The 20,934-nt window shown below is 36.0% G+C and overlaps 1 protein-coding gene across 8 annotated transcripts in view; it reads right to left on the minus strand.

The window, feature by feature from the left end:
• Positions 1–20,934, minus strand: part of RALGAPA1 (Ral GTPase activating protein catalytic subunit alpha 1) — a 259,277-nt gene that overhangs the window by 59,671 nt on the left and 178,672 nt on the right. For all 8 annotated transcript variants that reach the window (XM_039257004.1, XM_039257003.1, XM_039256998.1 and 5 more), the window contains one exon: positions 3,038–3,161. In XM_039257004.1, the coding sequence (XP_039112935.1) occupies positions 3,038–3,161 (124 nt within the window). The remainder of the gene's footprint in view (positions 1–3,037; positions 3,162–20,934) is intronic.

The following is a 20,934-nucleotide window of genomic DNA, read 5'->3' on the forward strand; positions in this document are numbered from 1 at the left end:
CCTGAGTATAAATAAAAGACATGCTAGTATCAGGGTCACTGCATTGAGAGATATTCCCTAGACTTGTGTGATACACAAAGCCAGCAACTTGTCTTCTCTTGTTGAAAGTTAAAGAAATACTAGGAAAAAAAAAGAAACACAAAAGAAAAAAGAAACTTAAACACTGCTTCCATCTCTCCAGAGAAACTGCTTTATATGTATGTTTTTAAAAAGAAAATCTGAAATATGGATGGACCTAGAGGGTACAATGCTAAATAAAGTCAGTCATATTTACCTTATGATTTCACTCATACGTGGAATTTAAAAGACAGAACAGATGAACAAAGGAAAAAAGGAACAAACAAAAAATGCAGACTCTAAACACAGGTGGCTGCCAGAGGGAAGGGGGGTTGGAGTGTGGGTGAAATAGAGAAAGAGAATTGAGTACACTTATTGTGATGAGCACTGAGTAATGTATAGAATTGCTGAATCATTATACTGTACACTTGAAAATAATATAGCACTGTATGTTAATCATACTTCAATAAAAAATTAAAAGTAAAAAAAATCTTGAGTAACTAAGGTGAATTATAAAAACCAGTATCTGCACCATGTGAACTAAACATGTCTCAGCTATGAATATCAGTTACAGTGGCTGAACATATGGATAACAAGTTAGTTTTTACCCCATTACTACAATATTGCCTCAATCACTTATGAAATTTAAAAAATATATTTTTGGCTTGGTAATACATTCATAGAATTAAAAATTCAGAAATATACCAAAATTCTTCCTTTGATGTCTCTTGACTATAGCTACTCAGTTCCCCATCCAGAAAGCAAAGCTATTTCTTAGGTATCCTTCCAAAAATGTTCTCTGTATATACAATTAAATTCTCATACATATATGTGTATACAGATACACACAACACAATGTTCTGCATCTTGCTTTTTTTTTGCACTGTAAAATACCTTGAAAAGTACTCATTAAGTAAAGAGCTTCTTCATTTATTTTGTTTTCATGATTTCACAGAAGTTTATTTTCTTGATGTACAGTAATTTAACTAGTCCCCTACTTGAAGGATATTTAGGCTGTTTCTAATCTTTGGTATTATAGTCAATACTGTAGTGAATAACTCAGACATGTCATACAGCATTTATGAAAGTAGATCTGTAGGACAAATAATTAAAAGTGGAACTGTAAGTCAAAGGGCACTTTTAATTTTGAAGCTCACTACCAAATAGGTCTCTACAGATATCATCCAGTGTACAGGAGTGCCTGTTTCCCCCCCAGTGCAAAACTGTATTATAACCAGGATACTGGCACTGATATGATAAAGAAACAGAACATTTATGTCATTTTCAAGTTGAACATTATTTTTAAGTTCAGGACACTTGAAAAGAGTATGATCCTCTCTTCCTTCTTAACCTACCCTCACAAACCCTGGCAATCAGTAATCTGTTTTTCACTACTAAAATGGTCATTTCAAGAATGTTGTATGGGGCGCCTGGGTGGCTCAGTTGGTTAAAGGTCTGACTTCAGCTCAGGTCATAATCTCACGGTTCGTGGGTTTGAGCCCTGCAGCAGGCTCTGTGCTGACAGCTCAGAGCCTGGAGCCTGCTTCAGATTCTGTGTCTCCCTCTCCCTCTGCCCTCCCCTGGCTTGCACTCTCTCTCTAAAAAATAAACAAACATTAAAAAAAATTAAAAAAGAATGTTGTATAAATAGAATTATACAGTATGTAACCTCTCAAGTATTTGGAGATTTTTCCCGTTATCTTTCTGTTGGATTTAAAATTTTGTTCCACTGTAGTTAGAGAACACACTGAACGACTTCAATGCTTTTAAGTTTGCTGAGGTTTTTTTTGTTTTGTTTTTGTATTTTTTTAATCCCAACATGTCTATCTTGGTATATGTTCCATGGACACTTGAAGAGTATGTATTCTGATGATGCAGGGTAGAGCATTCTAGAAATGCCAGTTAGGTTCTGTTGATTGCTGGTGTTGTTGAGTTCTTCTATATACTTGCTGATTTTCTGTCTGGCTCTTCTCTCAGTTGTTGAGAGAGGGGTAAAGTCTCCATCCATAATTATGGGTTTATCTATTTCCTTTTTCAGTTCTATTCAGCTTTGCTTCATATATTTTGCAGTTTTGTTGTATGCTGCACACACACTGTCTTCTTGGAGGACTGAGTATTTCATCATTATTATGATATTGCTCTGAAGTTTCCCTTAGCTAATACCATTGTAGACACTCTGACTTTCCTTTGATTAATGTTTGCATTAACTTTTCTATCCTTTTACTTTCTACCAGCCTACACTGTAATATTTGAAGTGAATGTCTTTTAGATAGCATGTAGGTGGGTCATATGTTTTAATGCACTCTGCCAATTTTTATTTGGTATTTTTAGACCATTTATATTTCATGTAATGACTGATATGTTAGGGCTTAACCCTACCATTTTATTCTTTGTTTTCTGTTTATTTACTGTTTTCATTTCTGTTTTATTTCAGTTGTCTCCTATGGATTAAACATTTTCTAGAATTCCATTTTTATTTATCTATTATGTTTTAGTGTATTTTTTTCTATACATTTTTTAGTAGTTGCTCTTGGTATAAGACTGTATGTATAACTTAATCACAGCCTACTGATGTTGTCACTTTACCAGTTTGAGTGAATACAGAAACCCTGGCCCCCTACCCTCACTAGTTTGTAATGTAAGTTATATAATTCTAAATATTATATATTATATAATTCTAAAATAAGCTAGAAATCAAAAGAAAACCACTGCTTCCAAATAGAAATACAATGATATTTGGCATAATTTAAAAATACCTCCTAATTGGAGTGCTTAGGAAGCTCAGTTGGTTCAGCATCTGACTCTGGATTTCAGCTCAAGTTGTGATCTCATGGTTCCTGAGTTTGTGAACACTGCAACGGGCTTTGCTCTGACAGTGTGGAAAGTGCTTGGGATTCTCTCTTTCTCTGTCCCTCCCCCACTTGCGCTCTCTCTCTCAAAAATAAATAAACATTAAAAAAAAAAGGAATAAAAACAATACCTCCCAACCAAGACCAGCTACAAAATCTTCATATGCTTGACTTCCACCTGTATTGGTGAGAATGGAATGTTTGTCTTCTTGTCCTTCAGCAACATAAAATACTGCGATCTTGTGGGTCTCTCGACTGTAAAACAAAAGATTTCACCATTCATTTAATCACTAATTCATTTATTCATTCATTTAATAAGCTCAATGACAAAGTATGTGGCAATAAAAAGATGAAAATGAATTAAATCTTAAACCTACAGAGGAAGATATGTAATTATAAGTAAAAAATTAGCAAAGTCATAAACTTGCCAGTGGAACAAAAGAAAGGTAGGATTACTTCTGACTGGAGAAACAGAGAGACACTTAAAGGAAAGAGTAATATTGAGTTTGGTGAAGGCAGGTGAGATCTGACAAATGAAGAGGAGAAAGAGTATCAGGAAAGATATGCATGAATGTATGAAGCACGTAAAGAGTTATCTATTGTACCATGTGTGTGAATTGCAGAGATGGATGTGTTTTAGAAATAAACCTAAGAAGCAGTGGAGAGATTAGTGAGAAATGATCCATTTCTTCCAAGTACAAAATAAGAAATTTATACACAAATATTATAGAACTATAAGGAATAACTGATAAGGTCTTGGACATGTTTTTAAGGTCTCCCTCAAATTAAAAATGCTCATAAAAACAAATTTCTTTCATGACATTTGGCTTTCCAAGTTAACTAGAGCACACTACTTTTGGTCTAGGGTGATTTAACAAAAGCATGGGCTAATGAACTTTATGATCGGAGGTAATGTTTTCACTCCTATAGTATGTATGAATTAAAAAGGAAGCAAACAAACCATATCCAACAATAGCACGTAAGTAAGAAAGGTGAGTCAGATAATTAGATTTTCCTACACATTTTGAGGAAGCTATAAGGTCATGAGTGTAGGTTTCAACAATAGCAACTTAAACGACGATATTTTAGCTGCTTTCACTAATGGCAATATTTCACTTTATGTGGTGAACACTTAGGCAACTTTCAGTGTATTTGGTGTATTATTAAGATAATCTAACCCAAGGGGGAAAAATATAATTTTAGGGGGAAAGGGGATGACTTCCAGAATTTTAGAATAAGTATCTCAGTGGATGCTTTCCCGGGCAAAGTAACAATCTAAGTGATAAAAATAATCTTTAAAAAGTAATTTAAAGTCTCTGGATATTGTCTTAAGGGCATATAGCAAATGGCAAAACATACATTCAAGAAAATCTACCAAATCTGGTAAGAACAGAGTGAGTCTCTGGCATCTCCACCATGATTGCTCCCTTAGGCTACCCCTTTACTTCCACGTTATAGCTTTACCCTGAGCATTCTACTTAGGCCAAGATATGGGTTCCTTCTCCCCTCCAATTCCCAGACTGGGAATATGGTTTCACCCTGGGAGAAGCAGCCTCCCCAGCTCCATTCCAGGCAGCTACGGCCTCTCTTACAACAACAGACATTCTAGGTGCAAAAGGCTGTGTCCCAATTTTCCCCACCCTAGCCTATTAGGATAGAGGTTTCACATTGATAGGGGAAAAGGAGGAAGAGGAAGAACTGCTGATCCCTCCCCCACGTGTCCATTTGTAGAGAGAGGGTGTTACTTTAGGAAAAGTTGGTCCTTGACTCCAGCTCAGGTAAAATACAGTGGCAGCGTACTGCCAATGCATGGGTTCTGATCAGGGTGAAGGGCAGATCAAAAGGACAAAGAGCTCAGTAGCAGGTCTGCCTGCGGGAAATTATTTTATTTTGAAACAAAACTCCATTCCTATAGGTATAGTCAAAAACAAGAAAATGCATGGTGGAAAAAAAGCAATAAAGAGAAGCAAGCACCTCCAGACACAAGTAAAAGAGCAGAGCAGCCAAGGGAGAAAGAGAAGTAGGAAGAGACAGCCAAGAACCCTCTCGGGAATGCAGTCAAGTCTAGAGGTCAAGAAACCTGTGTACGTGTACTGCCTTGCACCCACACAAGGGCAATCCGAGTATGGTGCAGGACGGATAGGAAAGCATTCCCCAACCCACATGGACTTACCAACACAAGGTAAAACCTCATAATACTCTACTTAAATTCAGGGTCAACTCCTAGGAAGCCACAACTTAAAAACATCCAGTCAACCATGGCAAACCTCCAAGCTAGTAGTTTCTCGGTGAACATGGGATAAAAAAATATAAACAGTCTGACTATAAGAGTGACCTCTAAGCCACAGTAAACAATAAAAATCTAACTGGCTATGGGGGCCAAAGAACAAACTTAAATAATAGGTTATGTCAACCTGTGGTAGCCCTGCTAAAAGATAAAAAACATTTTAAAATTTTTGAGCAGAGAGATCTAAGGCTGCACATTATGGGGAAATAGATTTTGCAGGATTAGTTTAGCCACATCACAAGAAAATAAACAAATGCTCAAATAAACAACCACCATTGCCAATGCACTTTTGATTCAAAGACACAAATAATGTTGAAAGTAAAATAAATGGAAAAAGATACCATGCAAACAGTAACCAAGAAATCTGGAGCGGGTATAGTTAATATCAGACTTTAAAACAAAAAATATTAGTGATAAAGAGACATTTCATGTTAAAAGGTCAACCTACTAAGAAGACATGAAAATTAAAAACATACATGTACTCAACACAGAGCTTCAAAATAAATGAAGCAAAAACAGAATTGGAGGCAGAAGCAGACATTTCTATAATCATAGTTGAAGACTTCAATACCCTACTTTCAATATTAGACAAAGGAGAGAGAATCAACAGGGAAAATAGAAGACTCAAATAACACTATAAACCAACTAGACCTAAAAAGACATGTATAGAACACTCCACAAAAAAGCAGCAGAAAATACATGCTTCTCAAGAATACAAGAATATCCTTCAGGACAGATCATTTGGTAGGTCATTTAAAAAGCCTTAATAAATTTGAAAAAACTGAAATTATGCCAAGTATATTTTCTAATCACAATGAAGTGAAATTAGAAATCAATAAAAGAAAAAAGTTTGGGGGAATTTCAAATATGTGTAGGAATAAAACAATGTACTCGTAAATAACAAAGAATAAATGTCAAGGGAAATAAGAAAACACACTTAGAAATGGTGAAAATGAAAACATAACATACCAAAAGTGATGGCATGCAGGTAAAGCAGTGCTCACTGGTAAATTTACAGATGTAAATGCCTATATTAAAAAAGATGGGGCGCCTGGGTGCCTCAGTTGGTTAAGCATTTTGACTCTTCATTTTGGCTCAGAACATGATCTCAAGGTTCGTGAGTGCTTATAGTATAAAGCCTGCTTGGGATTCTCTCTCTCTGAACCTGCCCCGCTCCTCTCTCTCAATCTCTCTCTTAAAATAAATAAGTAAACTTAAAAAAGAAAGATGAAAAGAGCTTACATCTATAACTAAACCTTCTACTTTAAGAAACTAGAAAAAGAGCAACTAAAATGAAAGCAAGCAGAAGACGGAAATAATAAAGACTAGAGTGGAAACAAAATGAAATAGAACAGAAAAACAACTGAGAAAAATCAATGAAACCAAAAATTGGTTCTTTTAGAGGATAAACAAAATTGAACCTTATAGCCAGACTGGACAAGAAAAAAGATCAAGTTACTAACGTCAGAAACTAAAGAAGAAATATCATTATATACATTACAGAAATAAAAAGGATTATAAGGGAAAACTATGAACAACTATACGCCAGCAAATTAGATAACTTAGATTAAATGGAAAAATACCAAGAGAGAGACACAAATTACTAAATCCAACTCAACAGGAAATAGAACACTTGAATGGATCAATAACAAAGAGGGTGAATCAGTAATATGACTGCAAAGGAATAAATAAAACTACCTGCACTCGCAGATGAGATGATTTTGTATATAGAAAATCCTAAGGAATCTACCAAAAAGTTTTGAGAGCTATTAAATGAGTTCAGTAGGGGTCAGGATACAATATCCATATATAAAAACCATGTATTTCTATATACCAGCAATGAACAATCAGAAAACTTAAGAAAATTCCTTTTATAAAACCGTATCACTAAAACTATTAAATTACTTAGGTAAGTATGTACAAAAGTACTTAACAAAAAGTATAAAACTTATACTCTGAAAACAAAAGCACAAAACTTATACTCTGAAAATCACAAAACATTGCCAAAATAAATTAAAGATCTTTAAAAAAAAATTCTATTCATGGACTGAAACACTTAATATTGTTAAGATAATACCCCCAAATTGATATATAAACTTAATGTAATCACTAACAAAATCCCTGCTCCTGTTTTTGTAGAAATTGACAAGCTCAGCATAAAATTCATAGGAAGATCAAAAGATCCAGAATGCCACAACTAACTTGAAAAAGAAGACAAACCTGGAGGATTCATAATCTGAATTTCAAAACTTGCTGCACTGCAGCAGCAATCAATGCACTGCGGCAGAGTCATAGAAGAGACGAACAGGTCTGTATGGAACAGAATCTTTGGTCCAGAGATAAATATTTATATTCACTATCAATTGCTTTTTGACAATGGTACCAAGACAATTCAATGGGAAAAGAAGAGTCTTCTCAACAAATAGTGTTGGGGGGGGATTGGATATCCACAAGCAAAAGAATGAAATTGGACTCTTAACCTCGCAACTTCTTACCGTACACCAAAAACAACAATGAAAATGAACCACAGATCTTAATATAAGGTCTAAAACTGTAAAAGTCTTATAAAAACATTTATAAAATTATAGTGTCCATGTCAAAAAACCTATATATGAATACTCATAGCAGCATTATTCAAAATATCCAAAAAAGTGAAACCAATCCTAATGCTCATCTATTGATGAATGAATAAATGAAATGTAGTATATTCATACAATGGAATATTATTCAGCAATAAAAAGAAGCAAGTGCTGAGATACACTTGCAATATGGATGAACTTGGAAGACACTGTGCTAAGAAGCCTGCCGCAAAAGACCATATATTATTTGACTCCTTTTATATGATATGCCCAGAAGAGGCACATCTGCAGAAATATAAAGTAGATTAGTGTTGTCTAGAGCTGGGGAGTGTGGCAGCTCTAGACAACACTAATGGGGAGTTACTGGTAATGGGGAGTTACTGGTAATGGGTATGGGTTTCCTTTCAAAGGAACTAAAATATTCTAAAATTAGGTTGTCATCACATTTGCATAACCCTGTGAATACACTAAAAACATGTACACTATAAATGAGTAAGTTGTATGGTATAAAAAGTCCATCTCAAGAAAGCTGTTAAGGATTTAACTTCGAAGCATGATCCACTCTATGTAAATTCTGATCCTGCTAGAAAGGGAACTTCTCCATGTTCTTTGTGTGTCTGTGTCACGTTTTGGTAATTCTTGCAATATTTCAAATATTTTCATTTTATTCAGGTAAAGGGCTATCGCTTAGAACCCATATCACAATTTATAAAATTGGGCAGACTTTGAAATGTTCACTTAGTATTATATAAATCTAAAACTTGAGGGGTGCCTGGGTGGCTCACTAGGTTAAGCAGCTGGCTCTTGATTTGGCTCAAGTATGATCTCACCATTCAGGAGTTTAAGCCCTGGGTTAGGCTCTGTGCTGACAGTGAGGATGGTGTCTGCTTGGGGTACTCTGTCTTCCTCTCTCCCTGTACCAACACCCAAAATAAATAAACAAACATTTAAAAAAAATCTAAAAGTTGAGAGAAAGATACGTGCCACATTGGAAAAAAACAGAACGTAAATCTTTACAATGCAAAAGTAAAAGAGAAATCATCTTTTTTATTATCTATGACCTTCTTAAAATATTTTTTATTTAAAAATATTTAAACATTTATTTATTGTTGAGAGAGCATGAGCAACAGAGGGGCAGAGAGAGAAGAAGACATAGAATCTGAAGCAGGCTCTAGGCTCTGAGCTGTCAGCACAGAGCCTGATGCAGGGCTCAGACCCACAAACTGAGATCATGACCGGAGTCGAAAGTTGGATGCTCAACCAACTGAGTCACCCAGATGCCCCCTATTACCTTATTATAATATGCTAAAATTTCTTTATCTTATTTTTTTTTTTTTTGAGACAAGAGACAGTGCATGAGTAGGGGAAGGGCAGAGAGAGAGGGAGACACAGAAACTTAAGCGGGCTCCAGGTTCTGAGCTATCAGCACAGAGCTGGACAAGGGACTCCATCCACCCCATGATTCATGAGATCATGACCTGAGCCAAAGTCAGAAGCTTATGACTGAGCCAGCCAGGTGCCTTGACCTTCTTACGATTTGTAAAAGCAGAGCTCAGCTGCCCTTTAATGTCAAATTTTAATCTTTCACCACTTCTTATTTTTCTACTTACCCTAACTATTGCTGCTAAAATGTTTGGTATATTGCCATTAGCTCGATATATACCACAACAATGAATAATAAGGGAAAGATACCAGAAAAAAAAACCCCAAGAAATAAATGAACTTGCAACTTCTATGCAACCACATAAGAATACATATAGAACTAGCAAAGTATTATGAGCTTACTACTAGAAAATTCAAAGTAAAGTCTGCTAAGTTAACAAGCATTTCTGAATCCCTGAACATACATTGCAATAGAAATAATAATACAAATTCTGAGATTTGAAATTAAAAAAATCTCAATCAAGGAACAGGAATCAGTTAATCTAGTCAAAGAAAATAAAGGATCTATAAATAGTATAGGAAGATAAGAGTATCAACAACGTAACTTTTTTTGAGGTGCCTGGTGGGCTCAGTTGGTAAGTGTCCAACTCTCCATTTTGGTCCAGGTCATGATCTCATGGCTTGTGAGATCGAGCCCTGTGTTGGCCTCTGTGATGCAGAGGAGCCTGCTTGAGATTCTACCTCCACCCCCACCCCGCTTTCTCTGCTCCTTCCCTACTCATGCCTGTGCACATTATTCTCTCTCAAAATAAACATCTTAAGAAAAAAATGTAACTTTTCATTTTTCCTCCCCAGTTTATCACACTAGTACAAGCATACCTCAGAGACACTGCAGGTTCAGTTCTAGGCTACAATAAAGTCAATATAGCAATAAAATCAAGTGAATTATTTTGTTTCTCAGTGCATATAAAAGTTACATTCACACTGTACTGTAGTTTATTCAGTATGCAATAGCATTGTCTAAAAAGGTACATACCTTAATTAAAAAAAATTTTGTTACTAAAAATGCTGACCATCATCTGAGCTTTCAGCAAGTTGTATAACCATGATAATGGATCACCCTAACAAATATAATGAAAAGTCTGAAATATTACAAGAATTACCAAAAATGTGACACAGAGACATAAAGTGAGCAAATGCTGTTGGAAAGAATGGCGCTGACAGACTTGCTTGACACAGGGTTGCCACAGACCTTCACTATGTAAAAATGGCTGTACCTGCGAAGTGAAATAAACTGAAGCACAGCAAAACGAGATGTGCCTGGAATCAGGTTTGTCTACTGGTTTCTTGAGAAGCAGCTCAAAATTTGTCTTAATGTCACATGGAGTGAATTTTATTTTAACCCTCTGTACTGAAAAATGAAAGGAAGCTGTTGTTTCTTTTTTAAAAAAGCAAACAAATAAATGTTATGCATTCATTTGGTATAAAGTATTAAAAAAAAAACCCTATGCTTTCTCAAAGAAGATGTCCCCCATATATTCAAGGTATATGTAAGACCAATAGAAGTTTAGCAGGAGCCAAGAAGTAGAAGAGCACAAGGTAATGTAAAGAACCATGAACAGCCAGAATTGATTGGTATGGACTGAATTCTGGACTAAAGAGTACGGTCCAGGCATTGGAGAGACACTAAGGAAAAAAAAAAATCAAACTTTTACTTTGGAAAGATTATTCTGGTGGTGAGGACTGTTTAGATGCGAAGTCAGGAGATGAGAGCCTCTACTTAGAGAGTTGTTATAACTCTCAATACTTCATCTTTGCCTTCTATGTTATTCATGTTTGCGTGATGACCTCTCTTGTGGCTAAGTGTTCAGGGGCCCTTGGAGATTAATATACATTCCTTGGAAATGCCTACCAAGGCTGAGATGGGGGAGACTTGTTTTGGCCTCACATGAATCTGTTAGAGAACACTGCCTTGTCCTTCCCTGATGCACAGGTGGTATCATGAAATCTAATTAAAGGTTAGCTATTAATTAGGTGCATGCAAACAATCTGAGGTGCATGTGAAGTCTGTGATCTCACTACAGTGCTCTGTCGCATGTCTCTTTGCTCTATAACATTTGTGGACTAATGTCTAGACTTTGCAGAGAATAACTATGCAGCTGCTGTGGACTGTCCTCCACCTGATCCTATGTCAGTAAGTTACTCTAAAAAAATTCTGTGTAAACTGTGTGGAGTTGCCTGCTTTGTTTTCCATTCCCAAAGTGCATTCTCAACTTGGGAATACTTTACCACCCCACTCCCCCACCTTCTAACATTCTCTTAAAAGTAATAAGGACATGAATCAAAGGGTTAGGGGCAAGAAAAGCAAAGACAAGATAGAGGAACAGCAAAGGTAAAGAAAGGGTCAAGTTTAGGTGACTGATATGTCTAAACATAATCAAGAAAATTATGAGAGGATTTCATTTGGGAATGAAATGGTGACCTGGAAATGGTAATAAGGAAGCAAGCAAAACTTTGTAACAGGCAGCCTCAAAATGATGATTGAGAATTGAGAGATAGTAGTGAAGAGATGGGCAGAAGACATGAACAGACACTTCTCCAAAGAGGACATCCAGATGGCCAACAGACACATGAAATGATGTTCAACGTCACTCCTCATCAGGGAAATACAAATCAAAACCATACTGGGATATCACCTCATGCCAGTCAGAGTGGCTAAAATGAACAAATCAGGAAAATATAAAAGAAAGAGAAGATGTAGAGAAATGGGAACCCTATTACACTGATGGTAGGAATACAAACTAGTGCAGCAACTCAGGAAAACAGTGTGGAGGTTCCTCAAAAAATTAAAAATAGAACTACCCTATAACCCAACAACAGCACTGCTAGGATTTTACCCAAGGGATACAGAAGTGCTGAGGCCCAGGGGCACATGTACCCCAACATTTATAGCAGCACTTTCAACAATAGTCAAATCGTGGAAAGAGTCTAAATGTCCATCATCTGACAAATGGATAAAGAAGATGTGGTTAATATATACAATGGAATACTATATGACAATGAGAAAGAATGAAATCTGGCCATTTGCAGCAATGTGGATGGAACTAGAGAGTATTATGCTAAGTGAAATAAGTCAGTCAGAGAAAGACAGATACCATATGTTTGCACTCATATGTGAATCCTGAGAAACTTAACAGAAGACCATGGGGGAAGGGAAGGGGAAAAAATAGTTACAGAGAGGGAGGGAGGCAAACCATAAGAGACTCTCAAATAATGAGAGCAAACTGAGGGTTGATGGGGGTTGAGGAGAGGTGAAAGTGGGCGATAGGCATTGAGGAGGGCACTTGTTGAGATGAGCTCTGGGTGTTGTATGAAAACCAATCTGACAATAAATTATATTAAGAAAAACAAAAAAGAAAAAAGAGAGGTGCCTGGGTGCCTCAGTCAGTTGAGCGTCTGACTCTTGCTTTTATCACAGGTCATGATTCCGGGGTCATGGCAATGAGCTCTGAGTGCCACTCTGGGTTCTGTGCTGAGCATAGATTCTGCTTAAGATTCTCTTTCTCTCCCCCTCGCCCCTCTCTTCCCTCTGTCCCTCTCCCCCATTTGTGCTCTTTCTCTTTAAAATAAAAAGAAAAGGAAAGGAAAGAAAAAAGATCTCAAATAAATAACCTAACTTTACACCTAAAGGAGCTAGAAAAAGAATAAACAAGCCCAAAGTTAACAGAAGAAAGGAAACAATAAAAATTAGGGCAGAAATAAATGAAATAAAGAATAGTAAACTAGAAAAAATGAACAAAACCAAGAGCCAGTTCTTGAAAATATGAACAAGATTAAGAAACCTTTAGCTAAACTAACCACAAAAGAGGACCCAAATGAGTATTATAAACAAAAAGGAGATACTGGAACTGATACTGCAGAAATGCAAATGATCATGACAGATAAACAACTATATGCCAAACAATTGGACAACCTAAAAGAAATGGGTAAGTTCCTAGAAATGTACAACCTACCAAGACTTAATTATGAAAGAACAGAAAGTCTAAACATGTAAGCAGATGGAAGCAGTAATCAAAAACCTTCCAACAAAGAAAAGGCCAGTACCAGATGGTTTCACTGTGAATTCTACTCAACAATTAAAGAAGTAATACCAATCCTTCCCAAACTCTTCAAGAAAAGTGAAAAGGGGGGGAACACTTCCAAATTCATTTTACCGGGAGAGCATTACCTGATACCTAAGCTTGGTAAGAATACTACAAGAAAAGAAAATTACAGGCAACATTGCATGAGTTCAGATGCAAAAAGTCTCAACAAAATATTAGCAAACAGAATTCGACAATACATTAAAGGATCGTACAACATGATAAAGTAAGATTCATCCTTTGGATGCCAGGGTGGTTCAACACATGCAAATTAATAGATGTAATGCATCATATTAACAAAATAAAAGATAAAAATCACACAATCATCCCCATAGATGCAACAAAAGAATTTGACAAAATTCAGTATCCATGCATGACACCCAACAAACTAGGCGAGAAGGAATAGACCTCAACATAATTAAGGCCTTATCTGACAAGCCCACAGCTAACATCTTTTAACATATGGTGAAAAATTGAAAGATTTTTTCCTAAGTACAGGACCAAAATCAGGGGGCCCACTCTCATCACTCCTATTCAATACAGTACTGGAAGTCCTCACCAGAGCAATCAAGCAAGAAAAAGAAACAGAAGGCATCTGAATCGGGAAGAAAGTAGTACAATTATTTCTTTTTGTAGATGACATGGTCTTATATTAAAAAAATCCAAAACACTACATCAGAAAGTCTCATTTTATAATAAGTAATAAAAATTACTTAGGAATAAATTTAACCAAGATGAAAGATCTTCACAATGTAAACTCTGAGACACTGATGAAAGATATTGGTGGTACAAATGAGGAAAAAGATAACCTGTGGTTCATGGATTTGTATTAAAATGTTTATTTGATCCAAAGTCGTCTATTGATTCACTGTAATCCCTATCAAGATTCCAATGGCATTTTTCACAGAAACAGAAAAACTATACTAAAATTCATATGGAATCACACAAGACTCCAGACAGTCAAAGCAATTCTGAGAAAGAATAACAAAACTGAAGTCATGACACTTACTGATTTCAAATTATCTTACAAAGCTATAGTAATCAAAACTGTATTGGAATAAAAACAGACACAAAGATCAATAGAACAGAATTGACAACCCAGAGATAAACCGATGCATAAACAGTCAACTAATATTTGACAAGGGAGCCATGAATACTCGATGGAGAAAAGACAGTCTCTTCAATAAATGGTATGGAGAAAAATAGATATTTATATGCAAAATAATAAAACTGGACTCCTACCTTATACCACTGACAAAAACTAACATGAAATGGATTAAAGACTTAATGTAAAGGAGTGCTGATGCATAGAGGCACATGTACCGCAATGTTCATAGCAACACTCTCAATAATAGCCAAAACATGGAGAGAGCCTAAGTGTCCACCAACTGATGAATGGATCAAGAAGATGTGGTTCATCTATACAATGGAATACTACATGGCAATGAGAAAGAATGAAATCTGGCCATGTGTAGCAACATGGATGGAACTTGAGGGTGTTATGCTGTGCGAAATAAGTCAGGCAGAGAAGGACAGATACCATATGTTTGCACATATAGGAGGATTAGGAGGAACTTAACGGAGGACCGTGGGGGAGAAGAAGGGGAAAAATAGTGGGGGAGGCAAACCATGAGAGACTCTTGAAGGGGGGGGGGGGGGGGGGGGGAAGGGGAGTGATGGGCATGGAGGAGGGCACTTGTGGGGATGAGCACTGGGTGTTATATGGAAACCAACTTGACAATAAACTATTCAAAAAATAAATAAATAAATAAAAGGGGCAAAAAAAAAAAAAAAAAAAAGAAACATACTAGGAGACCAGAGTAGAAGCAGGGAGACCAGCGGGAGGGGCTGCATAATAAAAATTAAATTATTTGGGTTTTGTCCCCAGTTCCTGGTGCTTAAAACCCTTAGAAACGACTGTTTTTTGCATGTGAATGAGATGACACATATCAGGGGTCAGGGGCTGGTAGCTTCAAGATGGGGGCCAGTCTCTAGAAAGGACAACCACCAAACAAGCTGGAGGTCAGATCTCACTGCTGGTCTGCACTGCCCCAGCCCTACCTCTAAGGAGCAGAGCAGGTCTGCAGACTAAGTGCAATCATGAGTAGGCAATGACTGCATAGTTAGAGCAAATCATGTCTACTTAATGAAAGCTGCATAAAAACACCTGAATGACAGGGTTTGGGGAGCTTCTGGGTGGATGAGCACGAGGTGCCGGGTGGGTGGCACTCTGGGAAAGGACATGTAATCTCTACACCCTTTCCCGTGCCCTGCCCCAAGCACGTCTTCCATTTGTCCCTTTCTGGCCTTTACCCTTTAAATAAACCAGGGATAGTAAGGAAAGTGGGGAAAATAAAAAAAGACTTAATGTAAAACTCCTAGAAGAAAAATAGAGAGTAAGCTCTTTGACATTGGTCTTGGCAGTGATTATTTTAGATATGAAAGCACAAGCAACAAAACCAAAACTCCAAACCAAAACCAACACAAACAAGTGGACTATGTCAAACTAAAAAGCTTCTGCAGAGCAAAACAGATAATAACCAAAATGAAAAGGGAACCTATAAAATGAAAGAAAATATTTTCCTATTACATGTATGTATCTGATAATGGGCTAGTATCCCAAATATTAGGAACTCATGCAACTCAACAGCAATAAAACAAATAATACAATTAAAGTGGGCAAAAAAAGAAAAGAGGGTCTAAAAAATGGGCAAGGACCCAAAGAGACATTTTTCAAAGGGGATATTAAAATAGCCAACAGGTACATGAACAGATGAATGGATTAAGAAAATGTGGTATACATATGCACAGTTGACCCATCAACAACCGGGGTTTGTACTGTACGGGTCCACTTATAAACACAATTTTTTCAATAAATACACTGCAGTGCTCTAAATGTTTTTTCTCTTCCTCATGATTTTCTCAGTAACATTTTTTTCTATGACTTACTTTAATAATATATAATGTATACAACATATAACATACATGTCAGTTGACTGTTTATGTTATCAGTAAAGCTTCTGGTCAACAGTAGGCTATTAGTAGTTAAGTTTTGAGGGAGTCAAAGCTGTATGCAAATACTCAACTGCATGGGGACAGGACTGGGGAGAGTTGGTGCCCCTAACCCCTGCGTTGTACAATGGAATTTAGCCATAAAAAAAAGGAAAGCCTACCATTTGTGACAACTTGGATGAAACTTGAGGGCATTATGCTAAATGAAATAAGTCAGACAATGAAAGACAAATATTGTATATTTTCACTTATATGTGGAATCTGAAAATACTGAACTCATAGAGAGCAGACTGGTTCTAGGGGTCGGAAGTGGGGAAATGGGCAAAATGGGGGAAGGTGGTCAAAGGGCATAAACTTCCAGTTGTAATATGAATAAATTCTGGGGAAGTAATTTATAGCAAGCTAACTATAGTTAACAATGCTGTATTGTATGTATATATATTTTTAAAATTTTTAATGTTTTATTTATTTCTGAGAGAGAGACAGCATGAGCAGAAGAGGGTCAGAGAGAGAGGGAGATACAGAATCTGAAATAGGCTCTAGTCTCTGAGCTATTAGCACAGAGCCCGACGTGGGGCCGGAACCCACTAACTGTGAGATCATGACGTGAGCCGAAGTCAGACGCTTAACCGACTGAGCCACCCGGGTGTCCCTGCTGTATTATATTTTTAAAGGTTCCTAAGAGAGAGGATTTTTAAAGTTTTCATTACAAAAAAAATTGTAACTATGTGAGACAAAAGACATGTTAACTAACCTTACTGTGCTAATTGTTTTGCAATATGTATATTTATAATCATTACGTTTAAACCATAACCTACCAGAATGCTATCTTAATGAAGCTATGGAGAAAAAACTTTGAAGGGATAATATAGGAATACATAAACTAATTTTTTAAAAAGAGCAAAAAAAAAATCCCTCAAAACTAAAAGGAGAAAAGGAATATAACAGAATGATAATACCGTGTGCTAATCTACTAGTGTGCGTTTTGAAAATCTCAATGGAAAGAATTAGAAATTTTACTCATTGTTCCAAATTTTCAAACAACAGATAATATTCATTTCATGAACCAGGCTATAATCTTAATTCTAAAAGCATAATAAAAACAGAGAAAAATTTAAATACAGAATATGCTTAGAAATGGACTATACATTAATCAAAATGAAAATCTATGTTTAACACAACAGGAAGTCAAATGACCCAGTAGGGTTTATCCCAAGAATCAAAGAATTATTTAATATCAATCTAGTGGTTTAAAGTACATCAATTAGTTAAGAAGGCAAAACTATATGAAAATTTGAATAGATGCTGAAATAGATTCCAATAACAGGATTTCCACTCTTATAATAATAACTGAATACTGTACTGCAAATTCTTGTCAGTGTAATGAAACATGATATAAGCAAAATTAGGCATAATTCTTAGAAAAGAGATTATTTGTAGATAATTATATACCTAGACAGATCCTAAGACTGAGATAACTATAAAATGTTTAAAATAAATAAGAGAATTCACTAAAGTATCTGTATAGCACAATATAATGGGAAATAAATTCTATTTAGAATAGCATCACAACAATAAAATAATCCTAAAAGTAATGCCTGGGTCTCAGAATAAATGAAAAACATGCCATGATTATTAATGGGAAGAATGAGGATAACAAATGTGTTTATTCTTTCTACATGAAAGTTTTACTGAAATCAAAGCAATATTATCAATGGGATTTTTTTTTCTGTAAAACAACAGCCTAATTGTAACATGTATCCATAAGAATAAACAGAGATGAAAATATCTAAGAAAAAAGAAATATGTATGAGTAGGGTAAAGAAGAAGACAGGGCCTATCAGATATTAATATAAAGCTATGATAAATTAAACACTAACATCTGCACAAAATTGATAGATCAAAAGAAATAAACAGCTTTGAAACAGACAGCTTACTATTTGATAAAGGAAACATCAAATCAATGGAAAGGTATAGATTATCAACAAATTCTAGAGAAAGACTGTTCTCCAGTATTCAAGCTAGTTCTATTTCTTACTGCATAAACTAAAATATATTCCAGAAGAAATAAAGAATTAAATGTAAAATAATAACCACTTCAACCAAGTAACTATGATTTCTAGAAGGAGATACAATAGAATGTTTAATTGATTCCAAGACAGAATTAATTCTTGAAGCATGATAAAGAATTGAAAAAAAGCCAAAGAAAAAAGACTAAGAGACATAATTACATACAAATGAAAAACCTTTATGTTAAACAATGTAAAACTGTTGAAAACTGAAAGTCAAACAACTAACTGGGAAAACTCCCACAATAAGTACACAAATTAATCCTTCGATACACACATACGTAAGACAGCTCTTACACGTCAGAAAAATTCCATTTTAAATAGAAAAGGACACTAATAGGGAATTCAAAAAGAGAATAAAATTTGTTACAAATACGTGAAAAATATTAACTTCACTAGTAATAAAGAACTATAAAGTGATACCATCACCTGCCTCTCAGTGTAGGCAAGATTTAGAAATGTGATTAACACCTTGTGTTGGCCAAGTGGAAGTTCTATAAGTATTCTTACAGTGTTGGTAGGAGTGGAAATTAGTACTTAGTGAAAAGTAACTTTGCAATATATATGACCTGAATAAGTTCTCATGCTTTGATGTAATAATTTTATTTCTAGAAATCTATCCTAGGGCAAGATATTAAAAAACAACTTAAATGTCCAATAATGTCACAGAACTTGGTACCATAAAAAATTATTTTTAAAAAATATGAAAATGGCTGAAGAAAACACTCACAATATGATAAAGTTCCTTTTTAAAAATGGTTATTTATTTATTTTGAGAGGTTGGGGTAGGGGCAGAGGGCAAGAATCCCAAACAGGTTCCTTGCTGAGGACTGTGAGAGCATAACCTACACTGAAATCAAGAATCAGACACTTAACCGACAGAGCCAACCAGGCACCCCAATGATGAAGTCCTTTTTAAAAGGTAACTTAGCATATACATATATTTTACTATGATTCCAGTTTTGTAAAACAAACAAAAAATCAAATGTATGTCTATCAAAAAGGAGACAGAAGTTACATAAACAACTGTTAAGAATAGTTTTTATAAATACAGTAAAACCTTGGTTTGTGAGCATAATTCATTCCGGAAACGTGCCTGCAATCCAAGGCACTAGTATATCAAAGCCAATTTCAAGAACCATTGGCTCAACAGACACATGAAACGATGCTCAGCATCCCTCCTCATCAGGGAAATACAAATCAAAACCACACTGAGATACCACCTCACGCCAGTCAGAGTGGCTAAAGTGAGCAAATCAGAGAACTCTAGATGCTGGCGAGGATGTGGAGAAACGGGCACCCTCCTACACTGTTGGTGGGAATGTAAACTGGTACAGCCCCTCTGGAACAGTGTGGAGGTTCCTCAGGAAACTAACAATAGAACTCCCCTAGGACCCAGCAATAGCACTGCTAGGAATTTACCCTAAGGATACAGAAATGCTGATGCATAGGAGCACATGTACCCCAATGTTCATAGCAGCACTCTCCACAATAGCTAAAACATGGAAAGAGCCTAAGTGTCCATCAACAGATGAATGGATCAAGAAGATGTGGTTTATCTATACCATGGAATACTACATGGCAATGAGAAACAATGAAATCTGGCCATGTGTAGCAACATGGATGGACCTTGAGGGTGTTATGCTGAGCGAAATAAGTCAGGCAGAGAAGGACAAATATCATATGTTTGCACGTATAGGAGGATTAGGAGGAACTTGACGGAGGAACAAGGGGGAGAAGAAGGGCGGAAATGGTGGGGGAAAGGGAGAGAGGCAAACCATGAGAGACTCTTGAATGCTGACAAAAACTGAGGACTGATGGATGTGGGGGGGGGAGGGGGGATGGGCATGGAGGAGGACACTTGTGGGGATGAGCACTGAGTGTTATGTGGAAACTAATTTGACAATAAACTATTTGTAAAAAAAAATAAATAAATAAAATAAATATAGGAGTAAAGCTAAAAAAAAAAGAACCATTGGCTCATTTATCAAGTTAAAAATCTATTGGAAATGTTTACTTGTCTTATAGAACACTCACAGAGCAAGTTACTTACAATCCAAGGTTTTAATGGTAGATGGTTTATTTTTCTATTGCATATTTTCTATAATAACCTGAGAAATTAAACACTATTCTTAAAAGATTATTCCAAGAAAAACCAAAGAATGAGTAAAGATCGTATTTTCTCATAAAATTTGGAAGTAAAAGGCACACAAAAAGTAGATTATAGCTTCAAACAATAGTAACTGAGAATAGTTTGGTTAAAGTGAAGAGTGTGCTAATGGTAAAAGGGTAAGTAGAAACAAGGTAAAGATGGGATAGCTTTTTGAAGATCTGAGAGCAATCAGAGAAGGGAGGAAGTAGTACAGATAGGAGGAAAAAACGCTTTTCTGAAACTGAAGGTGAGCAAAAAAAGATGGCTCAGTATCAAAAGTTTAAAGGGAGGGGCACTTGGGTGGTTCAGTCGGTTAAGTGTTTGACTTTGGCTCAGGTCATGACCTCAGGGTTGATGGGTTCGAACCCTGTGCCGGGCTCTGTGTTGACAGCTCAGAGCCTGGA

The sequence above is a fragment of the Hyaena hyaena genome, unplaced genomic scaffold, assembly GCF_003009895.1.
Source record: "Hyaena hyaena isolate Hyena2069 unplaced genomic scaffold, ASM300989v1 scaffold_599, whole genome shotgun sequence".
Classification (NCBI taxonomy): Eukaryota; Metazoa; Chordata; class Mammalia; order Carnivora; family Hyaenidae; genus Hyaena; species Hyaena hyaena.